This window comes from Arvicanthis niloticus, chromosome 2, assembly GCF_011762505.2.
Source record: "Arvicanthis niloticus isolate mArvNil1 chromosome 2, mArvNil1.pat.X, whole genome shotgun sequence".
Taxonomy (NCBI): Eukaryota; Metazoa; Chordata; class Mammalia; order Rodentia; family Muridae; genus Arvicanthis; species Arvicanthis niloticus.
Window position 1 is genome coordinate 47,824,585 of NC_047659.1, and position 21,299 is coordinate 47,845,883.

A 21,299-nucleotide genomic window follows, 5' to 3' on the forward strand; every position below is an offset into this window, starting at 1 on the left:
ACTCTTTCACATTCAAATATTAAATGTATATGAACAGTTTTCAAAATTTCTATCTCTCTTTGGGCTTCTTTTCTGATTTCCGTTTCTTGTTTCATCTCTGTCTGTTTTTCCCCTCCTGACTTCAAAACTCAGCAGGAAGCCAGTTTCCTCTCCACAGATTTCTATTTCTGTCAATGACACCATCGTTCTTCCAGTCACCCAGGTCTCAAATCTTGGCATCACCACTTTCTTCTTTCCCAACCGAACGGGTCACAAATTTCTGTGGCCTCTTTCTGAAACATATCTCTCAATTCCAATTTCCTTTTAAAAAGAGATCCCATGCTGTACCCTCTAACTCTGGCCTTCACGATTCTATCTGTAACCAGGTAGTTATCTTGTTTCCACCATCCCTAGGCAACTCTCTAAATCACTACTAAAATGGACGGGGAGGAAAGAGAATATGGCTTAACATCGTAAGGCTGGTAAGCCTCCTGCTTCAATATAAAGCCATGCACTAAAACACAAATATCCATTTTGCACGATTTCAACTTTCAACTTTCCTTAATTCTCCATGTATGTGCACGACTAAATTCTAATTCAGAAAATGTCTCCCCTATTTTGGCAACCTCTCCTCTCTTTCCTCTCCAGCTCCATCCTCTCCGATCGATTTGTTTTTCTTCCCGAAGCCAAGTGCCACGTCTTCTTCACACTTGCAATGGACTCTGTCACCTCGATGGGATACCGCGGGTACTACTTCTTAAAAGTCACCAACCAGAGCAGCAGGCCTTGACTCCTCCTCAAAATCTCCAAAGTACCTGTTGAGGGTCCCACTGAGGCACCCGCAACCCTGACATCGCCTTCCCTGCTGTCCCCTTCCCAGCCAAGTGCATCCAGTCCCCCGGGGTTGGGGGTGGGGGTGCAGCAGCCGGGCTCTCCCCGACTCCGAGCCCCGGCCTCCCCTCTGGGCACCGGGCCGGGCGTGCCGGGAGGCTGGCAGGCCGGCGGTTCCGCGCTCAGAGGTAGGTGGTGCTGTTGCCGCGACATCTTCCTCATTGGCGCCGCGCGGAGAGGCGGAATGTTCAACTCCTGACTCCGGCGGAAGCGTGGGAGCCGCGCGGGCCGCCGTCCCCGATCCCCGCCGCCTCTCGCACCGGGCCCGGGAGTAAGGTAAGGGCTGTGGGGGACCCGAGAGGAGGAAGGGAGCTCCGCTGGAGGACCTGCGGGACTGGGGCCTGCGGGGCCGGGGCAGCGCGGATGCCGGAGGCCAGGGCTCGGCGGGCGGCTGTCTTCGGCTCGCTCCCGGTGCCCTGGAGCCCCGCAACCCCCGAGCCCGCAGTCCCCTGCCGCTGGGCCGAGGACCGCTTGGGCATGTCCGGGCCGGTCCCGCGGGGCACTCGGTGCCCGGAAGAGTCCGGCCTGGCACAGCTCGCGGCGATCGCCGGGAACCTGCCGGGGCTGCCCTTCCCGAGCACCCTCGGCTTTCGTAGGAGCACACGCGAGTGTCGCAGGCGCGGGGATCTACACCCGGCTGGGCACTGAGTGACCCCGGCCGCAGCCACGCCTCGCCCCGCGCGTGACAGCTCTCGGAAAAAAACTTTAATTCTAAACTGTCCAGATGACATGGAACTGACTGAAGAAAAAAAAAAAAAAACAATGGCACGTCATTGTTGGGTTGCTGAAAATGTATGTTTCTCATGCGCCTGGAGATCCTGCATAAGCACTGTTTATGGAGAACATAATTACTATTTTTGTTAGTTTCGTTAATAATGAAAGCACACCATTTGGTGGCCCGTTCCAGCGATTTCACAATAAGCAGCCTTCATTAATAATGCGTGTGAGAACCGTCTTCCAGAATGGATTGAGGACATCTTAGTTCGGATTGTTGTTAAAGTGGGTTCCTGTTTTACCCCTGAAGTGGTTGTAGCGAATCTTCTGGTCTTCATGACCGTAGATGAAACCAACTGCCAGCATTTAGTGGATCCAAACTTACCAAAATATTTAATGATAAAAATAAACAAATGATTCAAGACCAGACTTCTTTGTCATAGGCCTGTCTCTACTCTGAAATTTCATTCCTTTTTGATTTAAAAAAAAAAAAAGTGACGGCTGCATTTTAATTATGGTTTTGGTCATTTGAAGAGTCTTTGTTTTAGATCTCTGCTACAATAGTGAGAGATTTGGGAGATTGAAAATGAACATGAATTTAGCTTGTTTGGAAAGAGAGAATTAAGAGAGAAAAAATGGTCTTTTGGAACACTGTTTATTTTAGTCTTTTACAATATAATTTCGACAAAAACTTTTGGGGATTTTTTTTTTAAACTGGAGAATGCAAGTCAAAAGTTTAAGTGGGAACCATTTTGTTGTCTAAGGAAGCAAGTAGCTGATCTTTTAAAAGTTTTTTTTTTTGGGGGAAGGGGGGAAACATAAAAACGCATTAAGGGAAATAATAACCAAATATTAAGCACACAGATTTAGATCTAAAAATGGATGGTCAAAGATCTTGGGAACTGAGGGACCTTCTTGCCAAATAAGGAAACTTGGCCGGCTACACTGTGTATTTTAAGTTAGGGCAGAGTGAGTGCTATTGGCAATACATTGGCTTAGTGCCTATCTGGGCTATGCAGTGAAACTGAGTCTGATAGGCCTGCGGAATTATAGGCAGGAGTTACACAGGGTGTGGAGTGAATCATTGAATCATCAGAGGAGACACTGGAGAAGTTACAGGGACGTTTCGTAAAATAGGTCAGATAAAACTCTTAGTGTGTGCAGCAGAAGCAGAATGGATAGTGGGTCTTAGTACCGGACGCAGTCAGTGAAGAGTCAGTGAGTTCTGTTAAGCTGGGGAGAGGAATTTGTGATAACACAATACTGTTGAAACCAGAAAGCCTCTGTACCCTTAGGTGTTGGGAATAAAAGTTCAGATCATTTGTTTTCCATTTTATTCTACCCAGGACAGATGGGACAAGGTGGAGGACTGTTGTATCTAAACATAATAGCAGCAGCTGAGACACCTTCTGTCTTACTGTGGAGAAGTTTAGGCTACTTCCTTGGTGGCCATTGACCTTGGTCCACTACACATAAATCAACAGTTCTAGTACTAAGCAAAGGTTCTTACCTGTGCAGGGAGGAGAGCCATCAACGCTAGAGCCTAACGGCTGGGCTGATAATACAGGGCTTTTCTGTCAGATCCTCCAAGAGACAGCTGAAGCATTGAGTGACAGGAGTTAAATAATCCCAGCACAGTAAAAGACTGAGAACAGGGAGGTATACATTTGATACTTAACCCCAATGGCACCATTGCCAATAGAAAATTAAAGCCTGCAATGCATGGATAGTAAGCAATCCAGTCGTTATGGTAACAAGAAATGGGTCTGTTTAAAGAAGGGGGGGGTAACTAGGAGGCAGTAATGATGGAGTAGGAAAAAAAGGCATACAATGGAGGAAAAGGAGGTGACCCAAGTTGACTTCCGGTTGTGTCATTTGTAAATTAGGCTTGGCCTAATTTTATAACCTTGGGGGGCAGTAATACCTGCTTCCCCGGGAGAAGTCCATGAGACAGCATGTGGAAATGCTTGGGCTAGTCCCTGAAGCTCTACCTGCCATGACTGGGTGCTGAGAGTGCTTGCCTCTCCCAGCCAAGGCTTGCCTCCAGTAGTCTATCTGGTTGCTCTCATACTAAGTGTGTACGCTGAGATTAGATGGGGGTTTTCCTAGCCACTCCTCCCTTGAGGATAAGGGTTTCCAAAGCGACTCTGTATGTGACTTGGTAAAACTATGTGTGTGGGAAGAATCTGAAAATTAATAACAAATATATAGATGAAGAATTTTGAAGTTAGGGGAACACAGACAGGCTATGACAAGAAGCCTGGACTAAGTAAGATCACGTGGAACCATTGTGGTGCTCATCTTAGGTAGTTCCTGTGTTCAGGGATTATCACTCCGTTCTGGACCTGTCTCTGGACTTTACATAGGAAACCTTAAAAGAAAAGGAACACATTTATTTCTAGGTCATGGAGTAGATATTACTTATTAATCTTTTCTTACAAGGTACCCTACTGTGAGGGAGGAGGAGTGTGTTCCCTTAAGGGTCTGCAGATATGTCCATAAGCACCTCTAGTGTAGGCAAACATTTGCTTTAAAAAAAAAATCTTCCATTTAATCTTAAAAACCCATGTGGACTTTTCAGACTCTTCTTCCCAGTCTTGTCTTACTCAACCGAATAAACCAATATAAACAGACACATTTATTCCTCCAAATCTTAAAGTCAGGCGTGTGCTGTAGGACTCAGCTATCTTCTCTGAGGTGCAGTCTACTGCATACATGGGAGTGAGCCCCGGGGAAGATGGGATTGACTCTGTTAGCCCCCAGTCTGATGGAAGAGGTAATGTGATTCTTGAATCACAGCATCATCTCAAGAGTATGGATAGTCTGTGGTTATCCTTATGGTCAAGGACTCTTTGCTTTGGGGATAGGAGAGAAGTATACAAGACAGGCATGGGGATGTAGACCTCCCCAACCATGTGAGAAGAATTTCAAGAGGGTGACCCAAGAACTTTTATTATTTCATTATTTCAGAGATGTGGAGCCCTTCATGTTTACTGTCAGGTGCATGACTGCATCTCCAGTAAAGGCAGCTGGCACTTCATGCTGGCCTGGTGAGTCATCAGGCTAGCAAGCCTTCCAGACGCATCCTTGCTCCTCTCAGTGAGACAGGTCTCCGCTCCTCACCCCCACCTTCTGTTGAGCACGCAGGGATGCGTCACTCACTACTGAGAGGGCAGAATATCTTCTTGTGGGGCTACCAGTCACTGTGTAATCTGTAGCCTCTGATAATTTTGCCTCTCACTCAGAACAGCATCATACAGGCCTTGCTCTCAGCTAATTTTAATATCCCCGTGTCTGTCTTATCCTTCGTCTTCCTACAGATGACCTGGTTCTGACCTGCATGCCAGTCCTTGTTAGGAAGCATACCTTGTAGGTAACCAGTCTGGGGCCGTACCTTGTTTGTCAGAAGCCAGGCTGGTTGGGTATTTCCTATTTGACCAGGACAGTTCTGCAGTAGAGAAGTGTGCAGCAAATACCCAGGATGTGTGGGAGGCTGGTTTAGGAAGTAGGCCTCTTCCCCAGATGTGCAGCACCCCAGACACCTGTGCATTCTAGGCAGCCCCAGAAATCTGCTGTCTTCCTGTTCCCCCTCTTTACTGGATAGCAGTCTTACCTATCCTCTCTTTCCACAAGAATCACACCTCCCCTGACCCCCATGGCCCTGCCCGCCATGGCCCAGGACATGGATGCCCTGGGTCTCGTTTCCTAGTTGGGCACTATTTGAGCACAGGCTTATTCCAGCCAGTACTGCTCCACTAACCACTTCCGGGTTCCTAATTCTTTTACTTCTGCTAACAGCATTTCTGGCAAGAAAGCCTGCCAAGGAGGTTGATTTTCATTTATTGGAATATTAATGGATGAATAGGAATGTCTCATTTAACTAGCTTGTTTTTATTTTAACCTTTGCTCCGACTAGAGAATCATATTACTTATATGGTAAAGCACAGATAGAGAGGGGAATTGTCTGTTCTCATTTAAACTTATTTAAAGTTGGATTGTCTCAGATGCCATGCCGGAAGAAGTCCCATTTCCTGAGCCCAAGCTATTTTATGTCAGGTCTGTTTTTCTGAGAGCAATTTTGAAGGGAATAGCAACAAAGACACAGTTCTAGTTAGTTTTATCCATAAACTTAGTCTTGTGGCTTTGTCATTAATGATTTTCTTTTTAAAAAGAAGGACATGGAGCAGTATGTTCAGGAATTGCCTCTTTAAATTTCTTATCCTGACATTATAAAGAAATACATCAAACCAAAGCTTTCCCCATTCTTTAAAAAACAAAGCAAAACAAAACCCAGAATTCTTTAGAAAAAAATATATATACATGGCATAATTCCAAACAGTGAAGCACATGAGGATAAGAAGTTTTGATTCTTTTATTTACTGAGCTGTATCAGAGCAAGGTTTGTTGGAGGATGAGGGTGTTTTTGAGAAATCATCTTTAAGATATTTTTAATTTATTTATTATGTGTGTGTATTTGAACATGCACAATGCATGCAGGTCAGAGGACAGCTCGTGGGAGTCAGTTCTCTTCCACCATGCAAGTTCCTGAGTCAGTCTCAGACTTGGTGGCAAATGTTTTTACCTGCTTAGCCATCTTTCTGGCCCCCAAACGCTTTCTTCTTCTCTCTTGCTTTTCTTGTATATGTGTGGTATATGTATGTGTGGTATATGTGTATATGTGTGGTATATGTATGTGTGGTATATGTGTATGTGTGGTGTGTGTGTGTGTGTGTGTGTGTGGTATATGTGTATGTATGTATATGTGTGGTATATGTGTGTGCTATATGTGTGTGTATGTGTGATATGTATGTATGTGTATGTGTGGTATATGTTTGTGTGGTATATGTGTGTGTGTGATATATGTGTATGTATATATGTGTATGTGTGGTGTATATGTATGTGTGTGTATGTGTGGTATATGTGTATGTATGTATGGTATATCTGTGTGTGGTATATGTGTATGTGTGTGTGTGTGTGTGTGTGTGTGTGTGGTATATGCATATGTGCGTAGGGCCATGGGCATGGGCAAGTGCATGCAGAGGACAGAGGAAAGGAAGGTATTTGATGTCTGTTTCTTCCCATTTTAATTTTTTGAGACAAGTTGTCTCACTGAATCTGAAAACTGGCTGGCCAGTGAGCTCCCAGAATCCACTTGTCTTTGCCCCCAGGTCCCCCAACTTCTAGTATTGGGATTACAGGTATGCACTGCCATGCATGACTTTTACATACTTGCCAGGGATTTGAACTCAGATTCTCTTGTTTGCACAGCAAGTAATCTTACCCACTGAGATGTCTCTCTAGCCTGAGAAATCTCTTTAAAAGTTTATCTTTCTCATAATGACACAAATTTGTTTTTCTTCTTATGTTGTACCAGAAATAAACGTATAACTACATTTGTGAAGACAAAAAGAAAGTCTAAATTATGGATGGAAAAAGAGAAAATATATAAGTCAGAAATATCCAAGAGAGGAAAAAAACCCAGAGAAATTCCAAAAACTTTATTTGTAAAGTTAATTTAAAATTTTTTATTATGACATGGAGACATTTAATAAATTAGGTTAGAGTTCTCTTGAGTTAGGTGCCCTTGTGAAATGAGCAGATAACATCAAGAAGATGACATGTCCCTATGAAGGCAGACTCTCTAGAACACTACCAAAGCAAGTGCTATGACTGAGTAAATACATCCATGAAATACTAGTATCTAAAAGGTGCGAAAGGAAAAAAAATGTCCTTTAGTAACTTAAATAGGATCCATCTCTATGAAAGGGAAAAAATATAATTATAGCTAGGCATGCTAGTGTATATCTTTGACTTCAGCCCTTGGCAAGCTAAGGTGGGGGGGGGGTCACAAGTTCAAGGCTAGCCTGGACAACATAGCAAGACCTTGTCTCAGAAACAAGTAATTCTCACTAGTAAGATAGATCTTGTAAAATGACCCCCCCTCAAAAAAACAGAAAGCAAACAAAAGTGTGAGAAGAAATTAAGACACATAAACACAGATGAAAAAGACTTAGGAATCAGTGGGTCATTTATTTGTTAATGTTCATGCAGCAAAAGTGATTGAAATATAAAAGAAAACAATTTTGAACATGGGAAATCACACACGGTTGTGAGGGCTGAAATATTTGGCTAAGCAAGGCCTCAAAGTCATGGCGGCAGGTAGAAAGCCGTGCTTTCCACCTGTTATGTCACGGTCCATGCTGGACTCTGGGCGAGGCCTTTCCACACCTGTGCTGCCCTGGGCGAGCAGGCCTTGGGGAAGACTGTGGGAAGTCTGAGTTGCCAGGACACAGTCCTCTGCCTGAGCTCAGACAGCTTGTACTTCGGATCTGCTACTCTCTTGCTAAAGGTGCTACAATCCGTGCTTAGAAGTAAGGCTTTCCAGTGAAGCCCCGCACACGGGATCACTTTGGGGCTATCAAATGAAAGTGACTTTAAAATTCTTATTTATGAGGTTAGGCAAGTAGTAATAGGAGGGAAAGCGATTGTTTCCAGAGAGGTGGAAGCACATTTCAACTCAGTCTTATCTAATTTCACAGCTTTGTGTTTAGACGTTAGAAGTTCAAGTAGTCCTCCTCCTGCTGTTGTCGTTGTTTTTATTTTAAATTTATGACAAAAATCGAGTAGAGCACATAGACAGGTGACTGGCTTGGATCAGTGCCAATTTGAAAAAGCAAAGAGCTAAATGAAGGCCTATGAGTTAAGCCCCAACTCCAGCCACATTTTTTAAAAGATGGAAACATTTTAACAGTAAAATAAAGCCCCATTTAACGCCTTTCTCCCTGTATATGGCTTTTATAATGAACTAATGATGTATGCTTTTATCAGTTTACTTCATAGTTAATCTTATTTTTGTACTTTTAATTTAGGGACATTTTAAACATCACTGAGTTTTGACTAATGCTCAAATAAGCTGATGACTGGGTTGAGCCAACTTTCTATTGTTCAAGTTCGTGACCCCTTATGTTTTGTGTGTGTGTGTGTGTGTGTGTGATATTCCTGTTCTGAGTCCACCTGCACTGTTGTGTGATTGCCTGTATTGTGTAAAAGCCTGTCTTCAAACACGGTGGGTTGAAAACGTTGCACATGGCCTTCGTAAGCAGGTGGGTATAGATGGCTTCCTGTTTTATAGATGGCTCCCCCATTTTATAGACAGCTCCACTGGTCTAGACAGTAGAGATGCTTTGAAAAGTTGGAGCATAATCTAATCAGGTCTTGATGCTATAACTGATCATCATCTCGCCCCAGATGCTCTGAAACGACTTATGCGTCATCCTTTTCCTCATAAGTTGATCTTCTTTAAATAGTGACTTAACGTAAAAGGGGAAGCAGTTTACATATATAGTTTGACATACATACATACATACATACACACATACACACATACATGCATACACATGTATGTATATGCATGACCAAACACGCATGTGCACACATAAATACATATGCATGTGGGGGGGGGAAGCTAAACCAATTTTTTCAACTGAAGTGTATGATGGACGTTCTGAGCTCACTGGAGTTAAAACCTGTACTGAGACACTCTAAAATTGTTAATCTCTTCAGAAAGGACGTCATTTTTTACATCGTCAGTAAAATGACCAAGTAATTGCATAGTTCATTCCTATAGAGCTAGTTCCCCAATGGTGGGGTGTATTGCAATGCAAGTAAATGATCTGGAAGAATGTGCCTTGTTGCCTATCATCACGGGTGGTGGTCACAGCCAAGGGTACTGACCAGTCGGTTCAGGTTAATTCGTATTGATCTCATCCTCTTCTGTTTGGAATGTGTTTCTCCACCCCTCCCCTAATTCAACCCAAACCGAGAGACACCCAGTATGGAGGCGCCAAGGTTCCCAAGAAGCTTGGGGAAGCTTCTCAAAACAGAATTGGGTTTAGAATCCTCTTTGGGCACTTGCAAAAGATGGCAAGGCTGGGCTTACTTAGTTGGATTGAAATCTTTGTAGCTCTAGGAACTACAATGGAAAAATTAACTAAAAACTATCAATTGAACAAATAGTTTGGAGTAGAGAAGGTGGACACTGTGTGTTTGGTTATAAGTGAGGTGCTGAAAATCCAAGGATTAGGTTGAAAGGAATTAGGGACATCGTGTTCTGGTGGGAATTTGATGGGAAAGATCAATAGGCGAAGGTGCCCTGGGAGAGTGCAGTTTCTCATACAGGCTTCAAACTGTGGGCATCTGAAGCAGGTCTATCCCCTGCACCGAGCACAGAGGTGTGGGCGAGGTCAGCACAGAAGGGGATGGGACCGAAGGCAGAGCTTTGTGCACGTGTGAGAAATAAGACCTGAAATGAAGGTGGCTGCAGTCTTAAAGGAACAACACCAGACAGCTGTGATCCAAAGCTGTGAGCTAAAGGTTGGAACTGTGTGGCCTACCAGTGAATGAAAAAAAACGCTCGAAGAACGCTCTAATAAAAGGCAAAAATTCTACAGACAAAGAAATGATTCTAAAAGCTCTCAGAAAAAAAAAAAAGACATAAAAAAGTTTAGGCATCAGAGTAGCATCACGCTTTAGCAACGTTAGGAATGAGGAGAGGGGCTAAAGAGATGGCTTGGCGATTAAGGTATTTGCTATCTTTCAGAGAACATGGATTCAATTCCCTGCACCCACGTAGTTGCTAACAACTGTCTATAACTAATTCCAGAAGATCTAACACCTTCTTCTGAATGCTGCAGATATCAGGCGTGTACCTGGTACACAGTCATACATGCAGGCAAAACACTCATACATGTTTTTTAAAAAAATCTTTGAGAAAAAAAAAAAGAAAAGAAATCAGATGAGGGGGGCTGGAGAGATGGCTCAGCAGTTAAGAGCTTTTTACAGAGGACCCAAGTTCAGCTTCCACATCCACATGGTGGCCTCTGCTCAGGGAGCCTGTGGGAGATGTGTGTTGTTAAGATGCAGCAGTAAACCAAGAAAGAGAAGCTGAAGATGCAGGGCCAGAGTTCTCCTCCAAGAGTGAAAGAGAAGGAAGGCCTTTGACTAGCAGAGGGGATGAAATCCAGTTACAGTCAGGCCTGCAGCCATTCCAGCCAGACCAAATCAAGAGGAAGTGTTTAGAAAGAATGTCTCCATGAAAACCGATGTCCTCCTCCCTCGGGTATCAGGAAGAAGGAAGGAAAAACCTGGTGGTTGTTACTTTGTTGGGAGCTTTGTAGTTCCTGGGGGGGATTGGATGAGTTGGGTAAGTTTATCAGTAGTATAAAAAGCTAAACAAAACAGAACAGAAGAAAAAAGCAGAACAACTAATAACTCCAGGAGAAACAAAAAGTTACCCAAGTAAAATGTGACCATTGTTGCAGGGTGGTGCTGGGGATAATACTGACTTTGTAGGACTGCTATACACCGTTAATATTGACTTAGCCAACTGTTCTAGTTGTAAACAGAAGTTAGACCAGGGTGGCCCCTGAATGTGTGGAGGTGACAGATGGTGTGTAAGAACCCAATCCCTCTTTCATAGGGAACCCTTAATAACAAGATCTAAAGTGGGGAAAATCAAGAAGTAACAATGCTTAAACACGTGACTTAGAAATGTGATCAAGAGGAGGAGATGATCGTAGGAGCTGTTACAAGTTGCTCTCTCAGCTGTCAGAGTTGAGTGCGGAACAGCCAGGCAGTGGATCTGCAATGTCTTATAAGGTTCGTGGTCGTATTTCAATTCTTACACTTGGATAAAATTAATTACAAAAATGTAGACTTGCCCATCCTCTGCTGTGGAGATCTAGCATATAGTGTTCGACGTTTGTTGTGCAAGCTTTCTTGCCTTGCACACGCTGTCTGTGTTTGTCTGGCACATTCTCCTATATTTTCTATAAACCTTTTTTTTTTACTACAGTTAGCGGGATTGCAGTGAGTCTGTCTGGAAAAAAAAAAATCACTGAATTAAACACAGCCAGAGACTGCGTCTGTGTTCTTCACAGCCATTCTCCCTCTGTTTTCTTGTCAACGCAGTCCTCTAAACATTACAAGCTCTAAACAGTAGAGGATAAACAAATTGCTTCGTTTTTCTTTCTTGCCTTCTCCCCAAGGCGGAGCAGACTTGGACTTCGCAATAAAAAAAAAATCAACATTCTTCAGTGAGCCGATGTTCCGAAAATGGAATGGCTGAGCCAGCTGTGCACTGAGCTCTTGGAGCTCCTGTGTGTGCATCTCCCTGCAAAGCTCCGAGTTGTCGGTGGAGAAACTGAGGTTACGATGACCCAGACTGCTCCCTTCCACCTTTTATTTTGGAAGAAAAAAAAAAAAACCAGGCTTGATAGAAAATGGCCAGGATAGTAAAAAGCCATGCCCCTCTCTGATTTGTGGCTGTCAACTCTGTCACGCTGCTTTCCCCCTCTCACACACTTGTGTCCCCTCTCTTGTGTGCATTTGAGGGTGGTGTCAACGTCACCAAGTAAATTGCAGGCGCCGTATTTCCATATGTCTAAGTATGTATAGAGGATAAATGCAGAAAGTGATCGTACAGTGTGTTTCACCCTAGACTCCTTTAAGTTCTTATAGAGATCTTTTTCCTGTTATTTGTTAAGTGTTTCATGATGGTGAGACCGTCAGGCGCATGAACCAGCCGCTTGAGAGAATGTCCTCCAATATAGGTTTGTCGTTTTGCTCCATGATTATAATATTGTGGTTTCCGGTTACAGAAAGGATGCATATGCAGATTCTTTTATCTACTGCCTGCCTTTACTCTTGCTCAAAAGCTCACTCCACCAGTTGTGCGTTTCCATGTTTGTTTGTTTGTTTGTTTTTTCCTGATAATTTATGGTTTGGAATAGAGGATTAAGAGTGAACACTTACCTGGGGAAGAGTCAGGACAGGTCAGTCATAGACAATCACACTGCAGTAATCTTGGGAGGGGTCATCGGTTCCTCTGGAAACAAGCATAATATTTTTTTTTAACATCTTTGGCAGTATTCCTTGGATGACTTAATATACTGTAATCAGGGACAATGTCTCTCAGAAAATCGGTTCTGCTATGGTGTGCAGTCTAGTAAAACCTGTTCGGAAGCCCTTGGCCAGCTTCTCTTTCACTCCGAGTGAAGTCTTGTTTGGAGTCTAAACACTGCACATGTGTTTACTTTGCAGCGTCCTGGCTGCGGTGGTACCAGGATGCTCAGGGGCTTAGGCTGTCTGTATTTCCTGTGAGGCAAGGGCAACACGGGGAGCCGGCCGGCCGGCGTGCTGCACATGCCAGAAGAGCCATGTAAGCTTGCTGTTGAAAGCATGGTTTCTGTGTGTCAGGCCTTCCCGGTCAGAGACCTGGTGACACAGTAGCCTTTAGGCAGAGCTTCTGAGGAGCTGTAGGGAGCACTGAGACAGGTTTTGTTGGGGGGAAGTCTGAGCCATTTCCAAGCCTGGACAAGCTGACTGACAGAGTAAGTGCTTTCACTTCGACTTGTTTGTCTTGCTTCTCTTTCTGAAGTCATCAGGCCTTTCTAGAAGTTTCATAGGATTTGTTATAAATATCTAGAGCACGACTCGAATGTATCTGTGGTTCAGCATTTCTTCTTCTTTCTCTCTCCAGATTTTGTGGACGTTTCCTACTTTGTCATTATGAGATGTCGTCTCTCGGTGCCTCCTTTGTGCAAATTAAATTTGACGACTTGCAGTTTTTTGAAAACTGCGGTGGAGGAAGTTTTGGGAGTGTTTATCGAGCCAAATGGATATCACAGGACAAGGAGGTGGCTGTAAAGAAGTTACTCAAAATAGAGAAAGAGGTAAGATCTTCTGCTACCAGAGGCTCTCGCAGCAGCTCTTACATAAGCTCAGCCTAGAGTTAGAGGGTCACGGAGCTGGAGAGGATTCAGCAGGTCCTTTGGGGCTGGTCCATGAGCCTCTTTCCAAGTCCCATTCTGGGAACCCCATAAATAGAAAATATTGCACTGTGTGCTTTAGGGTTGAGCTCTAAGGGTCACCTGAAGCTAGAGGGTTTCTTTCCATGGTAAGCCCATGTTCTCCAAGCTGGCTGGCCTACGGAAACAGGCAGGTTTGAGGTTTTCACTTCTTCACGGGAACCAGGAGGGGGCAGTAAAGAGTAAGAGGTGACATCTTCATTGCTTACTATTTTTCACCCCTTGCCTTGGGGGTGGTCCCTCTTGGTGCCTTTGAAAAATAAGAGTATTATTTTTCAACTGAACTAGGCAATGCTAGCTTCTTAGGTTTCACCTCTACAGGCTCACCGTGGTACACTTCCTGCAATAAAGAATTAGGCTCCAGATAGAGTTGTCTTACCTTGTAAAATCAGAATAAGGTCTTGGCTTTGAGAGTCCAGAACTTGTGTTGAAGTAAATGAACCCTGGACTCTTAGATTCTGCATCTTTTATAGGAATGTCACACACGCGCGCGCGTGCGCGCGCACACACACACACACACACACACACACACACTGCTGCCACTGCTATATTTATTCAGTTTGGTACCTCAAGAGTTAAATGATTTGTATAGCTGATCCATGAGAGTTAACTTTCTCTTTAACATACTTTTTAAAAATTTAAATGTCCTTTTAACTGATCCTAAGAACACACAAAAAAAGAACATCTATGAGCCATGTTAATGTTTTAATACATGTATGCGTTGTATGCTTAAGTCATTATATCCTTACGACATAAACGTTCAAATGTCTTTCCTTTGGCTCTTAGGAATCTACAGTATATTACTGCTATCTGTAGTTGTCCTGCTGGTGGCCTTTAACGCCCTCCCTCTGTGCTCACCTTGGCCATTGTTTTATGTCCAGTTTGCACTAAGCATTGCACCTCTCAAGGAAACCTTTAGGTAGATATACACTCTTCTCCCCAAGCCATCTTATTGTTACCATTAATTGCCACCAGTGAACCACCCTGGCTGATGAGAGATGAGAACCCAGTGTTAGCCTTGTAGGCGTCCTCTCAGCAGTGTGCAGTGGCTGGAGCCCGTCAGCCTGCTCACCCAGTGTTGGAGACCATGACACTGGCTCTGAGGTGTCTCTGCCGTGGGCTGTCTATGTGTCTATGTGTTTTGCATGAAGCAGAAGGGTACTAAGTAAAGATCAATTCTTCCATTTCTGACACCAAACTCTTGTATCCAGTAAGATTGCATTATTGCGCCCCGCCCCCCCCCCCCCCCCCCCCCGATTTATAGACTGGGAAACAGAGCACTGAGAATTGTATTAGCCACCCTAGTAGGGGCAGATAGAATTCAGGAAGCCGGCCTTCCTGTTCTTCACTATTTTACTGGGAAACTTCTAGTCGACCAGGTAAGATTAGAAAATAATCCCATTCTATCCACTGATATAAGAATGTTAAAGGGACGCCATAAGACTTGCTACAGTTAGCTTCTTATATGGATGAGACTGGAAGCTGATTTGAAGGGAAGCGTTGCTTTGGCCCACTCACTTCCTACCTCTGCAGCATATGCGCATAGGACATGCCTTTTCCATGGTTAGATAGGGCAGGAAAATGACACTGGAAAGCACGGGGTGAATGCAAGAGCTGGAGGCTGCCAAATCCTGCTTCTCTATTGCAAGAGCATAACTCATAGACTGTAAGTGGGAAAAAGCAGAAACTGCACTTCACTTAGGGGCCCGTTGCTGCCAGAGACAGTCTTTATCCATCCAGGTACCCCACACTGCTTATTCCACAGGAGTTTACTGTGACTGTTCGGTGAGGCAGTGGGGGTAACTGGAGAAGAAGTCTTCACCCCTGCCGAGTTGTATTTATAAGATGTGTGTTGGCTACTTGCTAGGCACTTTTCAAGTGCTAAGATAAAGGTAATGAACTCTAGAGTCTTTCCCTTGTTTATACACTCAATCCTATGCTTCATGGTCATTGTTTTTCCAATGAGTCTTAGAAGAGACAGACCCCTTAATAAAGTACCTGTAACTCACTTCATAGGACTCTGAGAATTGCCCGATATCTGACTAAATGCTTGTTTTGTGAACTTAGTCAAATGTGGAGAAGGTATGTGCCAAATACATCGTCACAGCTTTTGGGACTCTTTGCTCCCACTTCCTCTGTGGCCTCTAGTGTAGTGAGGGTATGGTGTGTCCCTCTATTTTAGAAAGAATGTGTTACCTTTCTACTGAAAAGAACAACAAGTGGCACTTACTTAAAATGTTTTTTAAATTATTTAAAGCAAACACCAAGAAAATTGTAAGACTATCACAACCTCTATAATAATACCACTTAAGTCTACCACATAGTGACATTTTGTGACATCTGCCTTTTCTCTTTATTTATACTATTGATTTATATGCAGTTACAAGTATTTTATTTTTAATGACTGTGAGAATAAATTACAGATGTTATATGTGTTTATTCAAAGTATTTAAGCATCCCCTAAAAACCCAATTAACAAGGTCAGGAAATTGAACGGTTATATTACTTTATTGGATAGTCCACCTTCAGATTTTTCCATTTGTCCCACAAGACTTTCATGGGACCTTTTCCCTACACAGGATACACTCCAGGATGACAAATGGCTGTGTGTCTGCTCAGTCTGTTTTATTAGTTACCCTGCCTTCCTTTGCCTTTTACGACTTTGACAGTTTTGAAGCGCTGAGAACACTTACTTTGCAGATGCCCCTTGTTTTGGATTGCAGATTTCCCCTCATGTGACTCCTGTGGTTGTGGTGGGGATGTTGTAGTGGTTGTGTGTCCTTGGTGACTCTCGGTGCGCCGTGGCGTGATGGGTATCCCTTGTCTGCCTTAGTTTTGGTAATGCTACTTTTGAACCCCTGCCTGGTTACAAGCCCACTCAATTCTTCTGTGGTGAAGATTCTCTGTTCACCTATTTCTCCTTTGTAATTAAGTTCTGGGAGCTACTTTGAGGCTGTGTAAATATGTCTTCTCAGCTTAAGTGTCCCTTGTTAACTCTGTCTGAGATGTAACATTATCATGACAGTCCACTGTGACAAGGTCAGAAGTTCCCTCCTGAGCTTCTCCCCTATTCGGCTCTCTCTCCCCCTGTATTTATTCTGCCCAATTTGTTTATTTGTTTATAGACCGTAAATCCTTTTACAATTCAAAGTGACGCAATCTAGTAACTCATACACTTTTGTGTTAAATTATGTCCAGCTTGGCAAGGAAGAGCTCCTCCAGGCTGGCCTCTGTGTCTTTTGATATGCACTTTTGATCTCTGATGACTTCCTTACTTCTGCACACCCACTGCTGGGCCAGCCATTTCTTCAGGAAGTCCTGAGTCAGCCCCTGACCTGGAGTCGGTATCTCAGAACCAAAATGGGAGTATTTGGGGTGCCTATTTTAGACTTTTTGAAAAAGAACCCTTGTTTTTTTTTGTTTTTGTTTTGTTTTGTTTTTTTTTTTTTTTTTTTGTTTTGTTTTTTTTTTTGTAGAAACACAAGTGGCACTTATTTTATTTTATTTTATTTTGAGAGTGTTTAAAATTTAGACACAAACCTCTGGCTAGACAGAGGTTTTCCTTTCTGGAGAAGAGTTTAGAAGAATGTGGCACACAGAAGCTGGCCTCCAAATGGTTACTTTCCATGCATCAGAAGTTGTGCTTTGGGACTTTCTAAGTCAGCTGTTGGAGGAGTTGGCTAGGGAGTCAGGTCAAGTGGGCGATGGAGACGCTTGGAGACAATACTGTGCTATCTGTGCAGTGACATCACACGCTGTTCACAAAATGCTCAGAGTTTACAGAAAGTGAAGGGAGGAAGACAGGTTGTAAAACACATATATGCTTGGTGTCTGCATGCTGGTTTTATTTTTTTTCTTGAATGTCTGTGGTTTTCTACGATTTAATGTTTTCTTTCAGTATTTTATTATGAAAAAATTTCAAGCATAAAGTAAAATTTACAGTGAACGTTCGTATACACAACATATGGAATATATAGTTGGCAAGAATACTTTATCCCCTGTATGGCCAGCTCTCTCCCCTCTTGCTCATCCGTTGGTCTGTCCGATGCATTTCACCCCAGCCGTCAGCATCAGTATCCTCCCCTTAGATATGTGTCATCGCATGTATTACTGTTTGAGGTCAGTTGTAGTTAGTTTTATTTTTTCCTGTGGTAGAAATATATGTCACTGAATTTTTAGGAATGTGGCTTGACTATCTTGCTGATTGACATGGGTAAAACTGGCCCCCCAGGCAGAAGTTTAGCAAGGAGTGCAATTGCCAGAGAAAGCCATTTTGGTCCCAGTATCTTCCTTATAACCACTGGCCCGGAGAACCATCCCCACACAAGCAAGCGTTCACCAGTCTCACAATGTGAACCTTTAAAAAGGATTAAACACGGCAGCTTAGATTTGATGACATGTTGACGCAGATGTGTCTGCATGTGGCTCGTCCCTCTGTCTGGTGGAGATGGCAACCTGTAGGCCTCTGTCTTCGCTGTTTGCTACTGTCCCCAAATACCTGGGTGAACAACTTAGGGGAGGAAGGACTCACTTTGTTTAGGGTTTCAGTCCATAATATCCCATGGCCTGGAAGGCCTGGTGGGACCGGGCAACTCACAGGGAAGGAATGAAGGAATTGCAGAGAGGAAGGAAACAGGGATGTGGAAGGGAGAAAGGGGAGAGAAGGGAGGAGAGAGGAAGGGTGAGGGAGGGAGAGGAGGGGAGGGGGAGAAGAAAATACTGATTGAGAGCACGGTCATGTTAGCTGGCTTTCCCCTTTCCCCATTTTATCCCAGCCTACAGGATGGTACTGCCCACATGCAGGGTACTTCTTCCTCCCAAGTTCTTTACTAATTTCCTGGGCATGCTAAAGCCAACCAAGATGACATGAACCATCCATCACTGCCTTTATGTTACCTTGAAACCTGCCAATACTCAACAGTGTTCACGATCCACCGAAAGAGGACAGAATCCCTAAGAAGGAAAATAGAAGTTCCTTTCTTTCCTGGCCTTGGTTTATACATCTCCCTGTGTTTAAGGAAAAAAAATTAATCCTACCAAGTTTTAGAAATGTTGAAAGCCATTTAAGTTTAGATTTAAAAACTGATCTGCACTGTACACATTTTTGAGCAGAGAACATCTGAATGTTAACTGGTCATTGTAATGGGGGCTGTCAGTAATCTGTCTGTAGAGAAAAGACAGCTGCATCTATTAGAAAGTGTAAGGTTGGAGCTGACATAGAACTCAGACAAAAATAAAAGCTTTGTCACGCCAAGTATATCGGTAAGATGGGATTTACACTTGGGAACAACTAGTTAAATATTATTGCTTTAGCCCTAGGGGAGCTTACTTCCTGTCTGTGCAAATCAGTAGCATTTTTATTAGTGGATTCTCTGTTTTTAACTGTAGGATTGTGGTTTTAATGCTTTCTCTGTCCCTGAACACAACAAAGAATAAGAACACCCATTTTCTCTGAACATCCTTCCAATATTTAAATATTTTGATACGTCCACCAGAAATGAAACTTCACTGCTGCAGACTCCTGACAGTGCTGCTGAATTCCGGCATGGTTTCTCTGACATCTTGTGTTGAGAACTTTTCCATTAGTATTATTAGGCTCTGGGCTACCTTTAACTTCTCCAGATGTGGACCAGCTCCTGTGCCCAAGCCCTGCTGGGAAATCTCAGAGCATAGAGGACTAAAGGCTGACTTAGGAACACAGATGAAACAAAGCTCTTGAGGCCACAGCCTTGCCCAGCTCCTCACCTCTGGTGCTAGCCTGCTTTGCCTTTTATCTTCTGGCCTGAGCTCCTTAGCCTGTCAGTCCTTCTGTCCTTCTTTCTCATGTCTGTCCACATTCTTTCCTTTCCCTGTAATCTCACTGTTTCCTCTCCCTGGACAGGCCCTACATAGTTTTCAGGTTTAATTTCTTCTGTTTTCATGAACATTCTCAGTCCCATAATAATTTTTTCTTCTTCTGAATTTATACCATTTAACATCTAAGCCTCTAATTTGACATAGGATTACAACTGCCCTGTGATGCTAACATTCCTGTAAGGAATGATCACCCAACTTTCCATGTGCGCATGCTGTGGCTTCTCAGCTGAAAAGTGGGACTAATTATAGCACCCGAGTCATAGGGCTGTTTGAAAGGATTAGATGAGATAATACATGTCAGCTATGGGAAGAGCACTGGATGCAAGGGAAGACCTGGGTACCTGTCACTATCAGTTTATCTTCAGCTAAACCCCAAAGTAATGGCAGGGAGGTATCATCCCTTAGGAAGATGCCAATGAATTCATACCCAGGATCTTACATTGGGCAGGGAGCAAGTGCTCCAGTTGCCACCAACAGGAAAGAGAGCCTTAGCAAGGCCCAGTTAATAGTGTGTGGGCAAGCACACAGGTGGTATGGTGGTTAGTGTTAATTGTCAACATGGCAGGAGTGAGAGTCACCTGGGAGATGAGCTGCTGGACATCTCTGTGGGGAGTTATCTCCATTACATCAACTGAGATGCCCACTGTGGATGGCACCATTCCCTAGTCAGTGCTTCTTGGAGTAGACTTGGAGCTAATCACTACCATACACACATTTATAGTTCTCGTCTGACCGTGCACATAGTGTGACTTCTGCCATGATGAACTACGACTTGAATAAGTCCTTTCTCCTTGAGTAGCTTGTCAAGAGTGTTTGATCGTAGCCACAGAACAAGATGTTCAGCATCCTAGTTGCAATGTCTCCGAAGGCTGAGGCTGTCTCTTCAGCTGATACTGTCACCCTCTTGATCATCACCAGTGTGCCCAATGCAGTTACCACAGTTACTGCTCTCTGCTTCTCCATAGTCACCCTGCAGGATCATACTCTCTGACACATCAGATGTAAGGCTAGGCAAGCTGGCCAAGCCACCTAGTCAACATTCATAGCCTCCTTTGTGTGGGTTTTCCTTGCCAAGCCCCATGGTGCTGGGCCCTGTGCATTGCTCGCAGTAAGTTGAAGCATTTGTCCTGATGTTTGGCATCATGCTGCTGAGGACTTCCCTCTCACTCTTGTATCTTAGAGAGGGATCGTATATTGATGTACTCACGTGTTCTTCATGAACTCTGCTTTCAGCTGTGACTACAGTAAAACACATCCGTCTGTACTCATCCCTGTGAACACAGTTAACAGGCCTGTGTTACTACTGCTACACAGTTACTGGACTCTTGGCCATGGCTTTGCTTATGGTTTGATGTTTGAATTTGTAAGGGCTCTTGATTAGGCTTTTTAGGCTGACAAGCCATTTCTGTCTAAGAACTTTCAAACACTTCAAGGTGTTTTAGTTTGACTACACTCTACATGTAAAAATCATCGCTTCGAACCAAAAATTAAATAGCTTAAACTAATGAGTCTTTTTTTTTTTTTTTTTTTTAATGATTGATGGCACCTTCCAGAAGTGCTGACCAAATAGCATCTTTCCATCAGCTTCCCTCTGTGAGCCAGTCCTGTTACCAGGAGCTTAGAAGTAAAGACACTCCAAGGTGAACCGCAATAAAAGAGATAGGGAAAATTGGCTGCATGTTGAGCAAATATATAGATTAAATGAGTGACCATGTACTGTCAATACATCTGAAGATAACTTGAACCTTACTAGAACAATCAGTAAGGAAACACCACAGAATGGCCTCCCTGGGGCCAAGACGACGTACAAAGTACCCACCACAGTCTGCAAAATGCCTGAAGACATATACTGTGATGTGTTACTTTTGAGATCACTGAGAGGACCACAGAGATACTTTATTTGCTAGCAAAAGCCCCTGTCTTTATTTTACTGCTTATTCTTTTAAAAGTTTTAAAAATCCTTCCATCAATCTGTTAGGATTCCATATTTAC

General features: G+C 43.6%; 1 protein-coding gene across 3 annotated transcripts in view; it reads left to right on the forward strand.

Annotated features, from left to right (window-relative positions):
* The first annotated feature begins 735 nt into the window (after positions 1-735).
* Positions 736-21,299, forward strand: part of Map3k20 (mitogen-activated protein kinase kinase kinase 20) — a 156,721-nt gene continuing 136,157 nt past the window's right edge. The window contains exons 1-2 of one of the 3 annotated variants that reach the window (XM_034494192.2): positions 736-1,146; positions 13,124-13,316. In XM_034494192.2, the coding sequence (XP_034350083.1) occupies positions 13,158-13,316 (159 nt within the window). In that variant the 5' untranslated portion in view covers positions 736-1,146; positions 13,124-13,157. Of the gene's footprint in view, positions 1,147-12,701; positions 12,975-13,123; positions 13,317-21,299 lie in introns of those variants that run through there. The other 2 variants (XM_034494194.2, XM_034494191.2) reach the window with 2 other exon arrangements.